Below are 22,401 nucleotides of genomic sequence, written 5' to 3'. Positions count from 1 at the left end.
GCTTCATCGGTTTTTATAAATATATTTATTGTGGAAGCCAGGAGTTTCAGTCTTGCTAATGAACATTTGTATGCAATCTAGCTGCATACTGTACATTAGATTTAAGCATCTAAGAATGAGTGCAAACCACAAAGTCATAGACCAACATTTTCAAATGAATTTCAAGGAGCATCCCTCCCCTCAGCCCCATCAATACCCCCTACTGCCTGTCCCCAACACTCCCACCACTAAGTCCACTGCCCCCCTCCAGCCCCACCAATACCCCCACAGCTATCTCCTTCCCCCCAACTAATGACCCCATTCAATCTCCCTGCTGAGTATAAAGCATCCAAGACTGAAACCAGAATTGCATGCACAGATAACCTATTATAATAAAAGGCTGGCTAAACTACACTTCCTTGATGCCAAAGCCTTAATATGCCATTCAATGAATGTTTGTGAAATGCTTTAAAATGAAAATCACAGTGTCAATGCTAAGTATCATTATTATTATTTACATACAAAGGGAAGGGTATGTTAGATATAATACCTGTATGCAACCTGATTTGCCAAAGACACCTGCTGAAAGCTAAACATTTGTTCTGTCTGGCTTTACATATCAGCCAAATTTACTCTGACTCATCTCCCTAATCTTGTGCTTTCAAAGACTAAACTGATCTCAACAAGACAGAGTGGCCGGAGCTGTTCATCTCTCCCTGAACACCCTCATCCACCCCTTCTTTGCTGCAGCCAAGGCCTGGGGAAGAATGAGTCATGACCCCCTCCCTGACATAATCACCCGCCCCCAACCTGGGACTTGCCTCTGCCTCATGCTGTCCAGGCTCTGTGACACAACCAAGGCCCCACATTTCAATTCTCCCTCCTCCCTCATTATCATAAGCAGAAGCAGAGCACCTACAATACAAGAATCTTGTGCATCACCCACACATGCACATCAGTCTCTCTCACTGACTTTGGGGGGTGGGGAGCGGTAGTGGAGGGGGGCAGAGAGCTGATGCACATGTGTGGCTGACACATATGATTCTGGGAAATTTAGTTTTTATATGGGAGAAAATATTATTAAATCAGGAGTCAGGAGTTTTTTGGTTGCAAATGGGAGTCTCCCTGACATACTGGGAGACTTGGGCTATGTCTTCACTACCATTTCTGTCGGCAAAACTTATGTTGCTCAGTGGTGTGAGTACTCCACCCCCTTGAACGACATAAGCTACACAAGCATAAGCAGTAGTGTGCACAGTGCTATGTCTCCCGCTGCTCGATGGGGATGGTTTAATTATGTCTCCTGTCGGCATAGAGTGGCTACATGAGCAATCTTACAGTGGCACAGCTGCATGGATTCTGCACAAAGCTTGGATTTGAATCCAGGTTCCTGAAAGTTTGAGGAGTGGTTCAGATGCAGAGTTTTGATGTGGTCTCATCTTTATTTAAAGAACAACAACAAAAGTAAATCATGATTTCACTTGTTTTATTTAGATTATAAATGTTTCAAGTTGTCTTTTTCCATCTTTGTAAGGTGACATGGTAATTTGTGGTGCCTTTTTTTGAAAAATATAATAATAATAATAATGTAAATCCACATATGAGCAAGTGATACATTTGTTGAGGTGATAAATTTAAAACGCGTGCAATACATTTGCTTATTTGCAAAGCCTGCTGCCAGCTATTATACCACCTTGGTCTGTGAACTCAGTAGGTCTCAATCTAAACAAAGTCAGGCTAGGTTACCACTTGAATGAAAGACATCCAGAGAAAACCTGGTGGGTTTTTTGATAAAGGAGGTGACACTCTTCAACTTGGAGTTTTTCCTGAACCAATGCCCTGACAAGGGGTTAAGGGGCATTTTGCCACCAGGTGTGCCATCTTTTAAATAAGACAGACAAAAAATTCCTAACCACTTGTGCTCACTGAAAAGCCCGGTCACTTTCTGCAAAAGTAAGGAGAGATGCTAGCTCTGATGTCTTCACCAAATTCCTATTTGGGTAACTAGTTTCTGTCTATTGTAACTTAGAACACCCCTTGCATTTGCAATTACATGCAGTTGTCTCTATTTCTTAATTTCTTCTCTTAAATTGTTTAATGGTGTTGCACTTGTTTCACTCCAAAGGTGGCTACATTTCAATGGTGGGCAGAGTGATTCCTATATATCACTATAAAATAACTTTTTATATTGTTATATATATACACAATATTTCCAGATAACGATACTTTAGTAATAAAAAGATTTCAAAAATTATGCATTGGGATACTACTATCCATATAAAAATCAGCACAGAGTTTGGCTAATATCATGTACTCTCACCTAATTCATTCACACCCTTTCAAAAACTGCTTCAATCTATAAAACATGACAGCAATACTAAACTTTGTTGATGAAAATGAAAACATTGCGTATATATAAGGAAACCATAAAATGGTAAGGGACTAGCTAGCTCTGCACGCTGATAATACAAGATGGAACAATATATCTCTAAGTCATTGATTATAATTTGAAACAGGTCTGTAACAACTAAAAAGCCCTACACGCCGACAGCTATTGAATAGGCTTTGATAAGAGAATTAGTGGTTTCAGTTTAGTTCTTAGCTGACAGATAGTTACATCATAATTGGCAACCTTATTGGCTGACTAAGAAGACAGGCTAAGGATTGAATGGGCAAAGAGACAATAAAATACCATCACCCTCACAGAGATGGTCTCAGCAGCGCGGGCTGAGGGACGTACTGGCCGCCGCTTCCAGCAGCTCCCACTGGCCTGCAGCAGCGAACCGCGGCCAGTGGGAGCCGCGATCAGACTGACCTGCGGACGCGGCAGGTAAACAAACCAGACTGGCCTGCCAGGGGCTTTCCCTACACAAGCGGCGTCCCAAGTTTGGGAAACACTGTAATACAGTACACTCAATGCAATTATAATAAGGGTACATCTATGATTAATTCTGTCATGTCTCCCCATAACAAGAAATATATATTTGAAGAATAACCAGTAGAAAGATGTACGGTGGGTTACAGTTTTGTTCCTCGTATTTCATAGTATAAAGGAGAGGGTGCATTTTACGATTAGCTGAATGTACGGTTTTAGGTACAAGAGACAGAGACTACTGGACTACACTGCAAACTGAAAGTGGTTTTGCTTTTAACTAGATTTTTTCTCATTACCTACTTTCCAGAATGACCATTAATCTAAAACTCAGGCCACCTGACACTTCGATAATACTAAGGACATTATTGTAAAGGCCCATGATCCTTGCTCACCTGCTTCAGGATTCCCATCTTTGCACTGTCACTGTTGTGTGATGGCAACGAAATGGAGTTTATAAAACTTGTGATCTCTGAAGATGAGACTATGGCAAGGGAACCTAATTTTTATTCATACGGGCTTCCCAGTTATTACAAATTAGGCTTTGGGTCACAACTATCTTGAGGCTGTGTTCTTTGTTACTTGTTCTGCTTGCCAACCCATTCGATGCGATGTCCTTGTCAACCCCTGGCAACAACAAGCACAAACAGAGCCAAGTGGCTGCACATTTAGCTGCTCCATCGTGGCCAAGAACATACAGATTTCTACTGCTGCAGAGTACTGTGTCAGGGCCCCATTAGGAATGTAGGAGAACTACTTGTGGCTCACTGACTGCAGTTCAGTCACCCTTACAGAATTGGAAGTGATTACAAAGAATGGGGAGGAACAGAGGATGAGAAACAACACAAAGGAGACTCACCAGACACACAATGCTAAAGACAAGAAAGAGCATCACAAAATGGCATGAAAAAGGGAGGAAGCCAAATTCACCATTGATGCAGGTGGATCCAGCTCCACAAAAGTCAACGGAGTTGCACCCTTTTCTGCTAGCACACAGCAAGGACAACAGGGGAATGGAAGACCATGGGCAAGGATGAAGAGATATGACCGAGTTAAGGGAAGCACCAACACAAGTTCAGATGAACAAATCTTAACATAATCAACAGGGACAAATATACTGAGGACACAACATTTTTCCCCAAAGAGGAAGACGAGAAAGGACTCCCACTTTGCTCCTAGCAGAAGCATTGTATTGCCTTAGTCTTCGGTTTTAATCAGTGTTAGAGTTATTCCCACTATTTTTAAACAGTGATACCAAAAGGGGCTTGTTCACACTAGTGACCAAAAATATGATGAATTTCATTTTAAAATGAAGTCTTTTGCCACCCAATTTTGAAGTCAGAGTAGCTAAAACATTCACTGTCTTCCTTCACACTCAAAACACCAAACACTGACAGATTTGTGGCCATTTTCCAGCTAAAAAATTCCAACACCTATAAATATAATTTAAAAGATGCAAAGAACCAGACCAAAGTTACACAACTCTCAAAAGCAAGGTTAATAATGAAAAGGTTGATAGATGATTTATTAATTGAAGCTTTGCCAAACAATTACACTGTCATTATAACTACAGAAACTACATAAAAAACCTCACAATCTTACCAACTTTTTTAAACCATTTTCTATAGTTCACCACCTTATGAACAGAGAAAGTATGAGCATAAAAAGCATTTTAAGTTTCATGAAGATACAGAGAGCAGACTTGAATCAAAGTAACTACCCTCCCTTCTCTCCCCCCTCCCGCAATACACGACTTTTTATACATGGACATTTACTTTATAAAGAAAATTGATTTTTATTGCATTTTTAGGCCTATAATAATATTCTTAGAATCCAATAAATATATTTTAAAAATGTACAAACAGTATCTGGACAAAAGAAAAAATATTTTTAAAGTGACACATTGTTCAAAGAAATAAACTGCTGTTTCTTTAAAAATAATTTTCATAAAAGCTAAATCGTCCTTACAATCTTACAACTATTGGCAACAGAAACACTGGGATGAAATTACATTAACTTGATTTGGAAAGGTTTCTATAGATGCAATTCAGGCAGAAAAGCCTCAACTAAGTTCTGCATAAAGCCAGATTTAAATGAGAACAAGCTTTTGTAGCTTTCTGATCCAGGAAAGGATTCCTTCAGCTATTGTATACGTGAAGGGGGGGGAAGTGCATGCGTACACACAGCGACAATCAGAATCTACTGGATCACTCAAACACAAGAGGCAGGTATCATTTGCAATTAAAACTGAATTCAGCAGACATGCAATTTCACTGGCAGCAAAATGTAGCCAATTAAAAGCTTTAACTATTTCATATATCGACATACATGCTTCTGAAGAGTACACAAAATGTTAGCAATAAGAAATGCTGAATAAGAAAAAAAATTAGTAAATTTAAATTAAACAGAAGAGTTTAAGTGCACCTGGGAGAAAAATATTTGCAAAAACTATTACGTCAATTAAATTCCACTAGAATGTATGCTCCTTTAAAGTGATATGTATTGAAACTGATCAAGTTCTGAAACATGACTTAGTATTTTATTTCTCAATTTCTATCAATCATACTTCAGTGTCATTATTCTGAACACAACACAGGCCTAAGGAACAACAACAAGCAGTCTTGCGAATGCAGCTTTGCTTAGCCTGTAACTATGGCACTGACAGGAATCTGTACCTATCTGCAGTACTATTTTACTTACTCCCTTACCATGGTTTGCTTAATTAAACCAGCTCATTCTGATTAAATGGCAATGCAGCAGAAGACAGAACAAGGTCAGAAAAACATTTTTACCCACTTATTTGGTACTTAGATTTGTAAAATTACTCCATCCTCTGCTAACCCCCCAAAAGAATAAATGAACAGAATGATTTTAAATAAAAGGAATCTGAGATTGTTATGGGAACATTTGAACAAACAACATAGTATTCAGCACTTGCATCACTTAAAGTTATCTCTTTACGGGTGTGGATAAAATTACCCCAAACATTGAACAGCTTTAGACTTAGGAAAGGTAGAAAAGAATAAGATGTTTTGAAGTTCTTGCTGGAGAAGAAAACAAGAGCTTGGTCTCCTCCAATGAAAGAAGTACCACAGAGAGTAGGCAGGTTGCCAGGCAAACTCGGCAGCGTGACCACACTGCATTGAGTTTCTTTAATGAAAGCCAGGAAAGAACACATTACACAGTGTTTCTTCTGAGAGCTAGCTAGCCTCCAGTGATTGAAATCAATAAAAACAGTCGGCATGGGGCCCAGTGGGGGAAGAGAGAAATCTCTACTACAGCGTTCAGTTTGCTTTCCACTTTCTCCGTCTTCCTAAAGTTAAACTTTGAACACCAAGACAAACTACTTCATTTTCAGCACTCAGAAGATTTTGAGAGGGATGGTGGGAAGATAACGTTTTAATTTTCCTTCTGCTTTCTATGCTCCCTCTGCTCTCTTACGGAGTTCAGAAAATGAAAGGGTTGTTTTTCATTTGAATCCTGCCTGGAAGAACTTCTACGAACAAGTGCATCATCCTATACTTAGAAAAGGGATGAATTTTACAGTGAAAGGATGTTAAGTGGTGAAAGAGAAGAAAAAATGGAATCTTATTCAGCAAAAAGTACACTCACTGGATAGAACGTCAACCACTGCCGTGAAAGCTTCTGAAACTGCATTCAAAAGAGTAAGACCAGTGCAATACACAGTCTAAAGCAGCTGAAACTTATAAAAATACATGCTCAATGCAAAAGACAGGATCACAAGGAAAATAGTGGGTAAGTTGGAGCTGTTTTTAATGATTCCGTCTCTCAAGTTTGAAATCAGCAATGCACATTTCCACTGTAGTTTCTATAAAAAGTTTTAAGTGTTTTCTTGTTAACTCAACTCTTTGAAGACTGAATATTTAAAGTTACATACTATTTAAGCAATTTGATTTATACCATTTTAAAATTCTGCTAGGTCACTGATCTTCACAGAGAATTATCAAATATTCACAGAATATATTTCCTTGGGTTTTTTTGTTTAGTTTTGTTTATTGACAAGGTAGAATCAGGCCATTACGCAACTCCACCCACTCCATGTTCCATGCTCTCTGAGGTCTGTTTGCTATTTTAATTTTGAAACACTACAGAGACCACAAGTTGAAACTGAACTGAATTTGAGAAACTGCCAGTAATGAAGTTCTAATATGGTAGATATGAATTTGTTTGACTTATTTTACAGAGCCCTCAATCATCATAGCAGCTACACTACATACTTGAGTTCTGTGTGCTGATTTAAAACATAAATTATAGCAAATTGTATATATGTTGGTTAGTCTCAACTGACATCAAAATGTACATATAAGGTATCTTTTAAAGGCATTTCTAAATCATTTATTATTACACCCAAGGTGGCTTTTTTTGGGTTGGTATATTGTTTGAAAAATGTTACGTAAGTATACTCAGCACTTAAACATTCAGCCATAATAACTAACATAGCATTTCACAGGGAGATACTAGCAGAGAGTGGTGCAGATAGATTACTAATGCAGCAAACCCTTCTACAAGATTTCAGTAAATTTAAATAAAATTTTCATTTAGATTATAATGAGACTATGATAAGGGATCGAGCCTGACCACAGCAAGGATGAACAAAAATGCTGAGTGTGCATCTTTTTTCATAGTGTTCCAGCTAGCGCTGGAGAGCCACTGTACCTTAATGTGGGGGGTGCCCTTTGAGCAAGAGCACCATACATGCCCTCTATGCTGGCTAGCACTTGCTGATGACGGCAACATATATGCTGATTTATTGCAGGTGGGATGGGGGAGAAACTGGGTTCCTCTAAAGTCCCCTGAGGAATGTGTCTTGTGGGCTGGTGCAATAAGTATCCGCACCCATCCAGCACAATCCTGTAAGTTATAGAGGGAGCATGCCTGAATGACTGTAGGGGTGGAGGATGGGAAGAAGATACTTTCTGTGCCTTCCCACTTGCGCTCCAGCAGGCTGTATTCATTCCTTGTTTGGTGCCTTAAAACACACGTTCAAAGCAGGGAACCTCATTTATGTCAAGGATGAATTTTAAGGAATACTACATGAATGTGAAGAAGCTCACTCTAACTGTTGGAAGCAATTGAAAAATGAAAGTTTGTTTTTTTTAAATCCTTTTGGTTAATTTTATTAAGCTAAGAAAACTACACTGGTGACAGTTTTGACGAGCTGTATGACATTCTCAATTATCTTTTATAATCTTCTTAAAAATATAAATGTTTGACTATCCACATTGAAGGATCATTTCTTAAGACAGCCTTAGCTCAGGTTTAGGTCCTGGTCATTTGTAAAGTCATATTTTTGCATGCAAATGAGGTAATTATATGTGCAGATTAGTAGCTAGGTGTGCAATTATCTGCTTTGCTTGCACAGCTGTGGAATTTTGTTGGTACAACAGGTGCATGCACATTGTGCAGGAGCACCCATTGTTCCTGCTTTGGAAATCTGGCCTTTTATGGCCACTTTATTGTTTCCATTACATGAAAATACAAAAGACATTCAATCTTGCAAGTTACCAGTCTAACAATGGAATTTGGTTAAAGTCTCCATAACTGAACTGAGGAGCTGTTACTTTTACACAAGTATCTACTTAAATATTTTTTAAAGCACATATTTTTTCAATCAAATGTTGGAAATATCTTAGGTAATAATTTTTGAGGTAGCAACACATCTTAATTTTTTTTTCATTGTTCCAATCTTCAGCACCGTATACAAAAGAAAGATACTTGGCAGAGCAGCTGGTCAACATATAATTAAGTAACATCCATTAAAAATAAAAGAACAAGGTTACATATAATTCATCATAGTGACAATATTGCTTGTTTTTGACATATGCCCAGCTACCCCAAATTCCACTCTTTCCCCTAACCACTCATCCAACAATGCTTTCCTTGTTTTGTCCTTTGCCTCCATAGGCCACCCTGAACAAAGGACAACACCTAAGGTTAGGGAATGTTGGCAGTCACTCCTACAACAAATGGACTAGCACTTTTTCTACTATTCTTACAGCAAAATACACACCTATGCAGAGGGGCCTACGTGCCACATAAGTTCCACTTAAGCCTTCAAAATACAGCTTAAATGTGACTAAGTAATATAAATGGCTTGTACTGGCCTTCTGTTTGAGGTGAATTTCACATACCCCTGACCTCTCTTCTCTTAAGTAGAAGAAGAAGAAATGGCCTCTAGCTCTCCAAAAAGCCTAAGGCCTGGTTTACACTGAGTTAGGTTGACATAACTGTGTCAGTGTACACACTACAGCCTTGCTCCTGCCGATGTAAGTGCCCTACTACACCAACATCATAACTCTACCTCTACGAGAGGTGTAGGATTTATGTCAGTGTAGTTAGGGTGACGAAGTGTCCATGTAGACACTGTGGGTTACTTACATCATTGGCTGTTGACTTGTCATTCTTGTCAACTGACAAGAAAGCTGCTCACAGCTCGGGCTGTCATCTCAGGGCGGGTGGGGGGCTCCAGAGAGAGCCTGGCAGCCCCCAGGGTTCCCCACTCTTGCCCCCAAGGTCCTGGCACCCTGCTTGGAGCCAGGCAGCTGCCGGGAGCCCGGGTGGCTGCTGAATTCCTGGTGGGGAGCCAAGAGCCCAGGTGGTTGCCATGCTGCCAGCAGGGAATGGGGAGTCTTGGGGGCAACTGGGCTCCCAGAGGGGAGCTGCAAATGGAGTTGACAGCCCGGGTTCTCAGCCTCCCACACTGCCCCTCTGACGTCAGTGGAAACGCTCCTGGTGAGGACATGCACCACCGATAGAAGGATGGTAGTGTGGTCATGAACCACCGCAGTAATTACCTACCCATTTAAAGAGCTGGATAACCAGACTTGACTGAAACACTATATCTGTCTATACTGAGTGGAGAAAGAATGTTTTGGTCTCTTTCAGATGAACATGATCCGACACTTCTTGAATATCATAAGACTTCTGGACATCTTGGCACACATCCTCCAAGGTATTCGGGCATCTAGTTTGCATTGATTTGAATGGGAAACACCGAAGTACCTTTGAGGATCTATGCCCTCCTACTTATACTGGTGGTTCATGCTGACTACATTAGATGGATTCAACTGAGCACTTTCAGTTTGTCCCGTGATGTCATTACACAGCGGAGGGACTCTTAAACTGATTGGTTTTCTGTAGTTTATCTACTTTAATATACAGACAAGCTGTAGTAAAAAATGGTTAGAGAGGGCACAATTTTCTTCTACATACTGAAAAGTTAATGAAGGCATGAGACTGTAATTAATAAATGAAGATGATGGGCAGTTTTCTCTAGGCAAGGTAGTTTTCTGCAACTGCTGTATACAGATTCCTGATATTTCACTTAGGAAGAAATGAATTGTTGTTGTAAAAGGTAATGAGTTTCACATTTTTGCATACTTTTTAAAAAGTATCTACTTAATTATTAATCTGTCATCATTAATCTCAGCTCCAGAATTCAACAGAATATGTAACTAGGATAAATTAGTGTTCCGGGATTCATTCTCTACCTTCATCTGTCTAACTGTACATCCTTCCACCTAAATTAAGAGAAAGGATTACCTAACTGGAGAGTGACAAATTACTAATTTGAGAGAACCAGGACCTCTATAATTTGATTTATTAGGGACCTTTAAATAACTATTTAAATATTCTACCATTTATTCTTTATAATTACTATACTTATGTGTACTTCTATTTGCCGTAGCCCAAATATCAGACAAAGAACCAAAATGGACTAAAAAACAAATAGTGTGGGCAACTTTACATTATGGGAATTCATTTTTTAGCATAATTAACTTGTTCTATAACCTCCCAATTCACTATTCTACATCTCTGATGTGAATTTCTCACAATAATGGCTAGAGTACAATGGACCTGATTGTCCAATGCCCAGCACATTCAGACCAGTGCAAGCTGCGCAAAAAATCCTACTATTGTGAACTGTTCCATTCAGAACTACCATACTCACCTTGCACACACTTTACAACAGGATAAATGCCTGCCTGTGGTCCAGGGAGATGGAGAATTGGGGGCCAATTTTAATCAAAACAAGGAACTACTGTGGGAGCATGTTCCAGCATTTACATTTGATTTTGAGTATGTCTAATAATAACTGGATACAAGTGATTCAGCCTCTCTCTGCTAATTTTTCAGTGGACATGTTCTGTGCTCAAACGTACGTGGTTTCCATGGATTTCAATGGGAACCTTGTAAGCACACCTGAAACCTTGGAACTTTAAACTCAAGAAAACAAACACAGCAGAAACTGCTGCTTCTGGCTCATGCACAGAGCAAGATTTTTAAGAGTCTATACTAAAATTTCTTAGATTTTCTAGCTTCCTCTGGATCTGTTACTCTCTAATCCAATCCAAAATTATCAGCTCCAAATGGTTACATCTTATTAAAAGAATGATTGGTGGCAACTCTATAGCTAATGTAGACTCTGAATACTAGGCTGCATTGGTTTCAAAAAGAGATTCTTAGACATTTGAGGACCTGAGTAAAAGCTCCATCTCAGAACAGAGGTACAATTCCTGCCTTCTTCCACCAGAAGAGAGGTTGCTCTTTGAGGAATCTTCATATGAAACTGTTTTAAAAACATCAGGACAGCAAGAGAAGAATTGAATTATCTTCATATAGAATTTGATCAGATTATGTACTTCTGTAGTGCACTCATAAGCTATAAGAGAAGGTCTCCTTGAAGGTCCTCAGGAAAAATATATCCATTTTATTCTGTATTTGAAGATGCATTGGAATTAAAGTGTAATCTGTTCCCAAAATACCAGATTTCTCTATTAAGTCTTTACATGTTTTCTGCTCTTGCTAGTTCTCTGTTTGTGACACTAACCTGAAAACTCTCTACATTTACTACATAGTACTAGAACACTAAAATGACATCTGTTTTTCATAGCATCAGGTGTACCTTCATTATGTTTCTGTGAGGCAGAGCAGAAAATTGAAAACCAATTATGATTTAAGACCCCAAATTAAAACCTGTCGACTGTTTAGTAAAAATACTCAATAAAACTTGTTTGCCTTTCAACAGACATACTGAAGTAGTTTGCAGTGTTGTTATAGCCGTGTTGGTCCCAGGACATTAGACACACAAAGTGGGTAAGGTAGTAGTATCTTTTACTGGAAGAAGAGTTCTGTGTAGCTCGAAAGCTTGTCTCTTTCACCAACAGAAGTTGGTCCAATAAAAGATACCCCCTCATCCATCTTGCCTCTCTAACGCCTCTGAAGTAGATCATTTTAAATACAACTAGCATAAAAAGCAAGGATTTATAAAAACAGAACCAAAATAAAAAACAAATTAAAAAACCAAACCCCCCCCCCCCACAAACCACAGAACCAAAAAGAGTCAGGAATCAGTCTTTTTCAATTATGCTAAAACTTATTTTATCCTCAAACACCTTCTACCTCGCTACAGAAAATTTTTAATTATAAACATAAATATTAACTGTTTAATTCACAAGTATGGAAGTTATGTCCTGATTTCAGTTTGGAACATCCTATTTCTGAAAATCTTTACACCTTTGTGGTGGAAGAAGTCACATTGCTTTCTTTCAGCTCATAGCTCATATTAGCTACAGTATGAAACAAATCCCTGAATAAATACTTACTATGCAAGGGGAAGAAATGTATATTGTAATAATTTTATGTATTATTATTACTTATTATTTGTTTTGTGGTAGCATGTAGGAGTCATTGACGACTGTGCTAGGCCATATACAAACAGAGAAGAAAAAGACGATCAGTGCCCAGAGAGTCTACAGTCAAAGCATTAAACAAGATGCAAAAGGTGGATACAGACAGAAAGATGGAGGAACACATGGAAACAATGAGACAAAACTGATCAGCATGATAGGCAGTGGTCTTAGCACACCAGCTCCCTATTTGTCGTTATGTTTTTTGTAGGTATCACAGCAGAGTTTAATGAGGAATTTGAAGGAGGTTACTTTGAGATGTTTATGGGTAGCTCCTCCCATGTATGAGCAGCAGAATGGCGGGGGGGGGGGAAGGGAAGCACATAGGTGCTTCTTAGAAAATTTAAGCAGTGGGTGCGGGAGGCTGGCATTATGGGTTGAGCAGAGGCAAGAGTCGACATCTTGATAGTGAATGAAAGCTGAGAAAGGCTGTATATTATACAGAAAAAATAAGCAAGAGTTAGATGCAGCATGGATGTGAAGACCTAGAAGGAGACCCGAGTCAAAGATGACACCCAGGTTACAGGCCTGAGTGACAGGCAGGATAGTGGTGTTGACCACACTAACAGAGAAAGGAGGTAATGGGGAGGGGCTTGGGAGAGAAGATTGGAAGCTCTGTTTTGGCCATGTTGTGCTTAAGTTGATGGCTCGACATCCAACAGGAGATGCCAGACACAGGCATAGACTGTAGTTGAACAGAAGGAGACAGGTCTGGAGTAGACAGGGAGATCTGTGAGTCATCAGCATACAGATGGTAGTTGAATTTGTGTTTGCGAACGAGATTACCCAGAAATAAGGTGTAGAGGAAGAACAGAAAGGGACCAAAGATAGAGCTCTGTGGAACCCTCAGAGAAAGTTGGAGGGCGGATGAAGGGGATCGTCCAAAGAACTCACTGAAAGAGTGATTAGAGAGCTAGGAGGAGAACCAGGCGAGGCCAGAGTTGCTGAAGTAAAGGGAGTACATGATTCAAGAAGATGGTGGCAAAGGCCAATTAAGGAAGATGAGAATGGAGTACTGACTCTGAGATTTAACTAGCAAGAGGATATTAGAGCCTTTGGCGAGAGCAATTTCAGTGCAGTGCAAGGGGTAGAAACTAGATTCGAGAGGGTCTAGGAGGAGAGGAACTCCAGACCGTGATTGCCGACACCGTGTTCAAAGAGTTTAGAGAGGAAAGGGAGAAGAGAGATGAGGCGGTAGTTGAAGACAAGCTCAAGGGACAGTGAAAGCTATACTGTATTTTGTCACTCTTGGAAGAAATTGGCAAGATCATGCGCAGAGAGAAGTGGCGGCAAAAGGAGGGCAGGGTTCGAGGAGTGAGTAAAGACAGTGAAAAGGCAGCTGGAGCGGTGAATGTGGGGTTCAATGAAGCTGGAGAAGTAGAGTTGTTTAGCAAGAAACGTGCCATAGAGAAGTGGCAGGAACAGGAGAGAAGAATCCCAATAACCCCACCAACATCTGATCCATGGAGAGCATGTGAGAAAAGGAGAGACCTCCACAAGAGACAAGAGAGGGTAGATGCAGATGCAGTGTCTGATGAAGGGATTTAGGTTTCTGTGAGAGCCAAGAGACAGAGGGAGCGAGATAGAAAGTGGATGACTGAAATCATTTGAGAGACTAGGGTGATCAGACAGGAAATGTGAAAAATCTGGACGGGGGGGGGATAATCGGAGACTATTTAAGAAAAAGACCCAAAAATCAGGACCGTCCCTATAAAATCGGGACATCTGGTCACCCTATGAGAGACCAAGAGGGCAGTTCAGATACAGCAAGAAAGGGGAGGGAGGAAGGGAAGGAGGGATAGGTGTGATGTTAGGAATAGTGGCAGGAGAGGAGCAGAGATGGTGGCAGAGAAAGGCGTGGGAGGTGGAGAGGATGGGGATGGAGGGAGCACCACGGTTGGGGCAAATGTCATCAGAAGTCAGCAGGCAGCAGAGGTTGTGCTTGCGGGATCTGCATTTGTGCTGGTGGGAGAAGGGGAGAAGAGAGCAGGTGGGAACTGCTGGTGGTAAGAGGGATGGGGAAATGGAGCCAGTAGGTGGTAGGAAGGAGGAAGATGCAGGTTATCTGTGATGCAGAAGAGGCGTGTGGTAAAAGTCATGGGGGAGTGAGCAGATAGACAAAAAGGAAAATAATAGAAAAATGTTGTGAAGGTAACGCTAGCACAGCTGTCCTTCAATAGCCTCTTCCTGCTAGGGAGGGAGAAAAATGAAGCAGGGCTGCACCACTGGGAAGTCTGAGGGGAGGGGAACAACTGGGAGGGGAACAACGGGGAGTGGAGCAGCTCACGGGTGCACAAGTTAGAGTAGTTTTCATACCATATAAACCTCACATGTTTTCAACAACATTACATAAACATTTCTTCTTACACCAAGGAGACAAACAAATTATTTCTGGATCATAACTATTTGGTCTTAAGTGATTTGTTTGTTCAATTCTTTTCTTCCTTTAGATGATGTCCTTTGGCAGCTGGAGCTATTATTTCCTGGATCACAGGGTTTAACTATTCAGCAAATGCATTGACATCCTGCCCAAAGAGAACTGCAAAGCAAATCCAGGAAACACAAACACTAGCAGCCAGGGAAATAACTAGAATCCAAGTGGAGTTCTAAGCTTTTCTAGCTGTGTCAATTTCTCTCTGTAGTGGCAAGATGCTGGTTTGCTTTCTGTATTTTAAAATGGGGTTGTGATCAGTAAAACCTCCACCCTCAGCCCCTGCAATTTCTGCTCTATGTAGTCAGCAGATTAAACAAAAGGAAAACACCCATCAGAAAAAATCACTTCTGTTCGTTTTTTTAAAAGGATTCACACTCTTGCTTGCTACTTTTGGGTGAGTAGCTGCACAACAGTTGTTAAACTGCAGAGTACTGCAGTATTCTAATAATTAGGTTTTCTTTGTATCCAGAATTCTTCTAGATACAAAGAAAATCTACTTTTGTTATGAGAGGGTAACATTACCAAAATAAACTAAGGTTTTTAGTTGATAGACTCCCTCTCTTCCTGCAATTTAGAAGAGCAGGATTATACTAAACTGATGAATATATTAAACTAAAGTAGAACTTCAATCCTTAAGTATTTTTTGTGAGCAACATTTTTTTAATTGATCCTTCACATCTAGGGATTTTTTTTTAACAACACTGATGGCTTAATTTTAATAAAATATTATATAATTAAGAACCTAGCCCAATAGAGATAACTTGATATTTACATATACTAAAATACAACAGCATATGGGTAGTGTGATTAAAGTGGTTAAAGCTGCTCTGTTCTCCATTTGCCATCTGTTGCCATCCTTTGCCTTTTCCCTTGTACTTTTCCTCTCATCTCATTCCTGTTTAGTGCAGGTCTACACTACCGGTTAAGTCAACTGAACTTATGTCACTCAGGGGTGTGAAAAAGCAACCCTCCCCCAAGCAATGAAAGTTTCACGCTGTCCACACCGGCGCTACGTCAGTGGGAGATGCTCTCCCGCCAACATAGCTTACATTTCTCGCCAAGATGGAGTAATTATGCCCATGGGAGAGGCTGCATCAGTGCAGTTGCGCCAATATAGACTTAGAATCATAGAAGATTAGGGTTGGAAGAGACCTCAGGAGGTCATCTAGTCCAATCCCCTGCTCAAAGCAGGACCAACCCCAACTAAAGCATCCCAACCAGGTCTTTGTCAAGCCAGATCTTAAAAACCTCTAAGGATGGAGAGTCCATCACCTCCCCAGGTAACCCATTCCAATGCTTCACCACCCTCCTAGTGAAATAGTTTTTCCTAATATCCAACCTAGACCTCCCCCACTGCAACTTGAGACCATTGCTCCTTGTTCTGTCATCTGCCACCACTTGCCCTTAGAGAAGTTCCATCTCTGAAGTGCTAATTCAGCTCAGTATACTACAGGAAGTCAGAGGCAATGCCAGGTTGACTGAGGTTAAAATCAAGTAACAGGTTAAAGACGCTGCATTACATAAACAGAGCATGTAATAACTATTGAACTGAGGAATTAGAATGGATCTATACTTATTATTTACTGAGCATGGACAATGTGCTTTGTGCTGTACAAAACAGAAGACGATAGTCCTCAGTACAATCAGAGTTTGAAAGATGTTACCAGGCGTGCTGTAAACTGTAAACCCTGTATATGATGGAAACCACTTCAAACCAGGGGATGCTGCAGTATTCCTAGTTCCAGCACCTATCGATGTTACCCATTTGAAATGTACTTTATATACATATTTCTGATTTTTCCATGCTATAAGCTGCTCATTGTCTTTTGAAATTCATCATGCTAATCTGAGGGAAAGGAGTTCATTCACAGTTTCCCTTTAAACAACATGAAACAAATGAGAGCAGGACTACATCTATCCCATCTCAAATCTATATAATGTTCTTCAGAGATCTTCATTCAGCTACCTAGTGACTAGACATTTTAGGACACTGATGCACGTTAGTTATTCCTCTAAAGGAATGAAATAATATTTTCACCTTTAGGTGTTTTGTAATTAAGTCAGTGTCAGGGTAATAGAATATAAAGTAGTGATGCACTGAGCTATAGATATCCTTTCTGGTTAAAACGCACTCATCTGGAGTTGTGTTGCCATAATATGAAAATAATGCACAGCTGCCTGAAATGCCTGTTTTTATCTGCAGTGCAGCCAAAAAATCTTTAATAAGAGTCATTTATGTATCTTAGGGGAGGGAGAGGAGTACAGGGAAAAAAGATAATGAAAGTGGAATAAATACTTTCAAAGTTTATTGGATATAATAGTTCACACAGAAAAATTTATATTTTCTTCAGTAAATAAGATAGCCTAGTAACTGAATTTTGTTGTATTAACTTAGCTCTGACTTATAAATGTATTCTTTTCATTTACATATATTACATTAGGCATATGCAACCTATTTGATATAACTTTGGCTAATTAATGGAAAATTGTAATTATAGCCATCCTTTATACTTCCAATTCCTTTAGAAAAAAATTACCACATTTTTGTTATTAAAGGGGTACTGTAATGTTATTCAGCTTTTCTTTCACAAACCAGTAAAATGTGAAACATTCAAATATATTATTTTTAAAATACGTGCATCTGGTAATGGGCATTATTAAAAACTGCAAACATATATTTATCGAATTGATTTTCATAATGAGGAACTTATGTTTTGTACAAAGTGCTTAGACGAATTAGTAGAGACCTAATGACCTAGAACAGAAAAGTGTTCAGGTTCAAATTCTCCAATTCCTCAAACATTAGACTAACTTTTTTCTTCTAACATTAAATCAATATTTGAACAGCAGAGCAAATATTTGAAATGCAGCTAGTTAGTTACCTATTACAGAGAACAAACTGAACTTAAATTATTTCTTTCCCTAGAAACGCTGAACAAAATCTGGATTTAGTTCACAATATTTCAAAGAATTTATATATTGAACTTTAACCTCAAATTAGAACCCTTCTAAGATATTACTGTTATAACACCATTGGTGGACAGGCAGCCTAATCCAGAAGGAAGACATTTCGTTCCCTGAGGATCTTGGTCTAATTTGGACATTCACATTACAAACCCTGCTACTGCAAAGTGCTCTTCACTTAGCAGGATCAAATGAGTAAGCAGCAGCAGAGCCAGTTCAGACAACACTGCCAGACCAGTAGCCACAGACAGCTTCTGGCTCCTGAGTGTACTATCCTACCAGGGACAGGCTGAAATGTGAGGAAGATGTTTACTACTCCTGCTCCAGTGCTGTATGTTGTGGAGTACAAGCTGGTTTGTGATGTAGACGCTCTGCCGTGTTAATAATTTAACCTCCTGGGGATCACGTCTCCCTTTTTATCATGACCTGGCTAGGTCACACTGACACTGTCCTTCTAATTCCCCCATCTTTCTGTTTAACAAGAATCCTCCATCCATTATTTCCCCAGTTACTCCCTCCCACAAACATACGCAGAATTTCTGGATGCATTCTGTATTCTCTTCATCTTGTGGAGCTGATACCCTCCCATAGTGGCCAGGCACAGAAGTTTAATACACGTGAGGTGGCCATCACACAATGAATGCTAGACCGTTCAACTGGGAGCATAATTATATGACATAACTAGATTTACTTGGGCCAGCTGTGAGAATCAGGCACAAGAGCAACAGCAGATAGCGCTAATAGGCATCATTATTTGAAGGAAAGACAAAAAGAGTGGGCTTAAGTTTGAAAGAGATGAGGACACATTTCAGACATTTGTTATCAAAATATATCAAAGGCTAATCATCTGGATGAAAATAATAGATAACTGGTATCTGGTCCAAGTACAAAAGGAGTTACACCTGAGATTACAACTACTGTTACTATACTTGCAACTGACAGCAGCAGATTAATTTATAATATTTTTTCAACTGCTAACACAAGAAAGTGTTAGTATAATAAAGGATGCCCACAGTCAAATATTTTTAAAAACTGAATTTTATAATGTTTGACTAGAAAATTGGTCATGTTAAAGATGCAAGTTAGTACTGCAGCTTAGGTACAGTTGATACATTGTGTAAATTTAAGTCTCCATTAAATTCAAAAACTACAAAGAAAGAACAGAGAAACTTTTCATTGGTGAAATGTTATATAACTTTGGTTTGTTTAGTTTGGTTTTGTTTACTTGTTTTTAAAGGGGGAGGCAAACATTGACTGCAAAATAAAATGAAAGAAGAAAGGTTCATACTAAAATCTTAACAAAATATGTAATATAGACAGAAAAGAGATAAAATAAGTTAAAAGTGTAATCATCTCAAGTACAGTTTAGCTCTAGTTTAAGGGTACGTCTACACTTACCGGAGGGTCCGGCGGCAGGCAATCGATGTTCTGGGATTGATTTATCGCGTCCAGTTTAGACGCGATAAATCGATCCCGGAAGTGCTCGCCGTCGACGCCGGTACTCCAGCTCGGCGAGAGGGGTACGCGGCATCGACGGGGGAGCCTCCCTGCCGCGTCTGGACCCGCGGTAAGTTCGGACTAAGGTATTTCGAATTCAGCTACGTTATTAACGTAGCTGAATTTGCGTACCTTAGTCCGAAGTGGGGGCTTAGTGGGGACCAGGCCTAAGGCAGCACAACCACAAGGGAGGAAAAATCATCTGTTAATTCTGAATGAACAGTGGACTTGAAACACCTAAATTAAATTATTAGGATTTGGTTATTAGAAATCTAAATGGGGGGGGGGGGGGGGGCAGAACCCAACCTTTTCCAATAAAGTCTCAGATTACCCTTACAACCTCAATGTCAAGGTTACTTGCGCATCCTTAATCTACTCAACGAGATACAGTACCGCCACAACTGGTATTTTGTTTAATCCATTTGTTCATCTTTTCATTTAAATAAAAACAATTATTGAAATCCCACATGGAGAGTTCGCAGAAACTCAACAGTTCAAAATTGCATCCAGCCCCTTCTCTTCTAGGCAGTCCGATAACTCCCTTATTGTTTCCTTGATAGCCTCATCACTCCCCTGGCAGCTTTTTAGAATAAAGTTTTCATTCTCAGACTGAAATGAGAACCTAGTGTTTCCAGTATCATAAAACTTGCAAATATTTATAATTTTTCACAACCCGGATTGATAAATGAGTAGAGAAGTTTGTAGGGGAGGAGGGATAGCTCAGTGGTTTGAGCATTGGCCTGCTAAACCCAGGGTTATGAGTTCAATCCTTGAGGGGCCCACTTAGGGATCTGGGGCAAAATCAGTACTTGGTCCTGCTAGTGAAGGCAGGGGGCTGGACTCAATGACCTTTCAGGGTCCCTTCCAGTTCTATGAGATAAACCTATCTCCATACAAAAAAACCTCAAACTTGTAAATATTTAGCCAATCTCTTATATACTAAAGTAACTGGGGACTTTCTCCAGTTATATTAGTCAAGCACTAAGTTCCTAATTGCATTTTGTTAGCTACTATGAGTTTCAGGGTAGTTGGTTATCACTTAAGGTCTGATTCGACAATTTTTTTCTGATAGAATTACTTCAAACAGTTACAGTATGGAATCTAATCATTCTGCAGTGCTGATTAGAATTATTTATATGAGTATGGGTTTGCAGACTGGGCTTTTATTTTGCCACTACAAGTAGTTCATCTATTATGAATAAGGTTATTTTTTTTTTCATGGAAAATGTCCCAGCAGAGGTGTCGGAAAATGAGGTTGTGTCACAGAAGGAGGGAGAAGTGGGGACCCCATGGGAGGGAGCAGTGCTTGACTGCAAGCCCATCGGTACTCACCCCAGAGCAGCGGCTCCTATCCTGGGGGGCTGGGCCCAGTTCCCCACTTCAGGAGTTGCAAGCTGGCACATGTGATTGCAGTGCTACTCAAGTTTAGCATGACCACCTCTTACAGATGAAGAGGGAGGGGCAGAGGGTGAACTCCGATTGGTGTTATGACCATGTAGGCCAGCTTGCAACGCCAACTAAATTTGGCCCTCCATCTCTTCCTCTCCAACAGTGTGTGTGGGGCAGGGGTGAGGGGCAGATGCGCCAAACCTGACTGGTGCTGCAACACATGGGCCAAGTCGCAATGCCCACAGAGGAAAGAAGACACTAATGTGAGGGGTCACAGACTTTATTCAAATTCACTATTACCATGAATACCATGACCTTCGTGCCAAAATCATAGACTTAATTATGAACTCTAACTTAAGTCAAGTGGTATGTTGAGTCTGTAAAACTAATTACTAAAGACGCAGTTCATTAAATGAAATGGCAACATACACTCTGAATAGGTTAAAATATATTTGAAAGTAGAGGCATAAAAAGATATTATAACAAGTTTGCTTTTGCCAATTAGTAATCAATGCTGAAAACATGAAATCACAAAACCCATTGTAATTATTACAGAGACAGAAAGTCATGCAGCATTTCTATGGCACTTTCTACTGACTGCTCACCAGAATTAAAGAAACTAGAGGAAAAAAGTTTACTTACCCTACAGTAACCGACAATATATTTAAATTTAATATATGGAGATATACCTATCTCATAGAATTGGAAGGGACCCCAAAAGGTCATTGAGTCCAGCCCCCTGCCTTCACTAGTAGGACCAAGTATTGATTTTGCCCCAGATCCCTAAGTGGCCCTCTCAAGGATTGAACTCTCAGCCCTGGGTTTAGCAGGCCAATGCTCAAACTACTGAGCTATCCCTCCCCCTATTGTTCTTCAAGATGTGTTGTCCACAGGTTTTTTTCACTCTGGTGTGCATGTGCCCCATAAACACAAGATCAGAATCTTTTTGAACAGCAGTGTCCGTGGGGGTCACACCTGCAGTCTGAATGACAGCTAGCAACCTGTAGCCAAGGGCATAAAGGGCAAAATGGCTGAAAATTCCCTTCAGTTCCTTCGCCAAAACAGAATCCATTTGACCCAGGACTCTGCAGTAGGGGGGAAGGAGTGCAGGTTGTGAAATACATGTGGACAACACATCCCAAAGAACAACAGTTATTCTGGGCTAAGTTCTTTCTTCTTCAAGTCCTGACGGTAGGTGTTTATAGTCAATTGAAACAACAACTGGAAGACAGCTCTGCCAAAGTGGGTGATAGATCTCGAGCCCTCTACGGCCTTGGCTACACTCGCGGATTTACAGCGCTGCAAGTACTCCACCTCTCCGAGGGGAATAGCTTGCAGCGCTGCGAGCGAGCGTGCAGCGCTGCAGGCGCTGATTACACTGGCGCTTTACAGCGCTGCACTCGCTGTGCTCGGGGGTGTGTGTGTGTTTTTTCACACACCTGAGCGCAGCAAGTGCAGCGCTGTGAATTGCCAGTGTAGCCAAGACCGTACTAATGAGTAGTACCGGCTGAAAGTGTGAACTGAATTTCAGGTATCTGTTGTGCAAATTTTGGAGA

At 40.2% G+C, this 22,401-nt stretch overlaps 2 protein-coding genes across 9 annotated transcripts in view; one reads left to right on the top strand and one right to left on the bottom strand.

Moving 5' to 3' along the window:
* The window catches only part of C10H7orf50 (chromosome 10 C7orf50 homolog), a 51,112-nt gene extending 43,411 nt beyond the window's left edge, over nucleotides 1–7,701 (bottom strand). The window contains exon 1 of one of the 3 annotated variants that reach the window (XM_034784060.1): nucleotides 7,529–7,701. In XM_034784060.1, coding sequence (XP_034639951.1) covers nucleotides 7,529–7,609 — 81 coding nt within the window. In that variant the 5' untranslated portion in view covers nucleotides 7,610–7,701. Of the gene's footprint in view, nucleotides 1–3,246; nucleotides 3,407–5,830; nucleotides 5,981–7,528 lie in introns of those variants that run through there. The other 2 variants (XM_034784062.1, XM_034784061.1) reach the window with 2 other exon arrangements.
* Nucleotides 6,028–22,401, top strand: part of GPR146 (G protein-coupled receptor 146) — a 65,736-nt gene continuing 49,362 nt past the window's right edge. For 4 of the 6 annotated variants that reach the window (XR_004647457.1, XM_034784057.1, XM_034784055.1 and 1 more), the window contains exon 1: nucleotides 6,029–6,607. The gene's annotated coding sequence lies outside the window, so the exon portion shown is untranslated. Of the gene's footprint in view, nucleotides 6,608–7,197; nucleotides 7,726–22,401 lie in introns of those variants that run through there. The other 2 variants (XM_034784058.1, XM_034784059.1) reach the window with 2 other exon arrangements.

Source organism: Trachemys scripta, chromosome 10 (assembly GCF_013100865.1).
Source record: "Trachemys scripta elegans isolate TJP31775 chromosome 10, CAS_Tse_1.0, whole genome shotgun sequence".
Classification (NCBI taxonomy): Eukaryota; Metazoa; Chordata; order Testudines; family Emydidae; genus Trachemys; species Trachemys scripta.
This window is presented reverse-complemented; position numbering and strand designations above follow the sequence as displayed.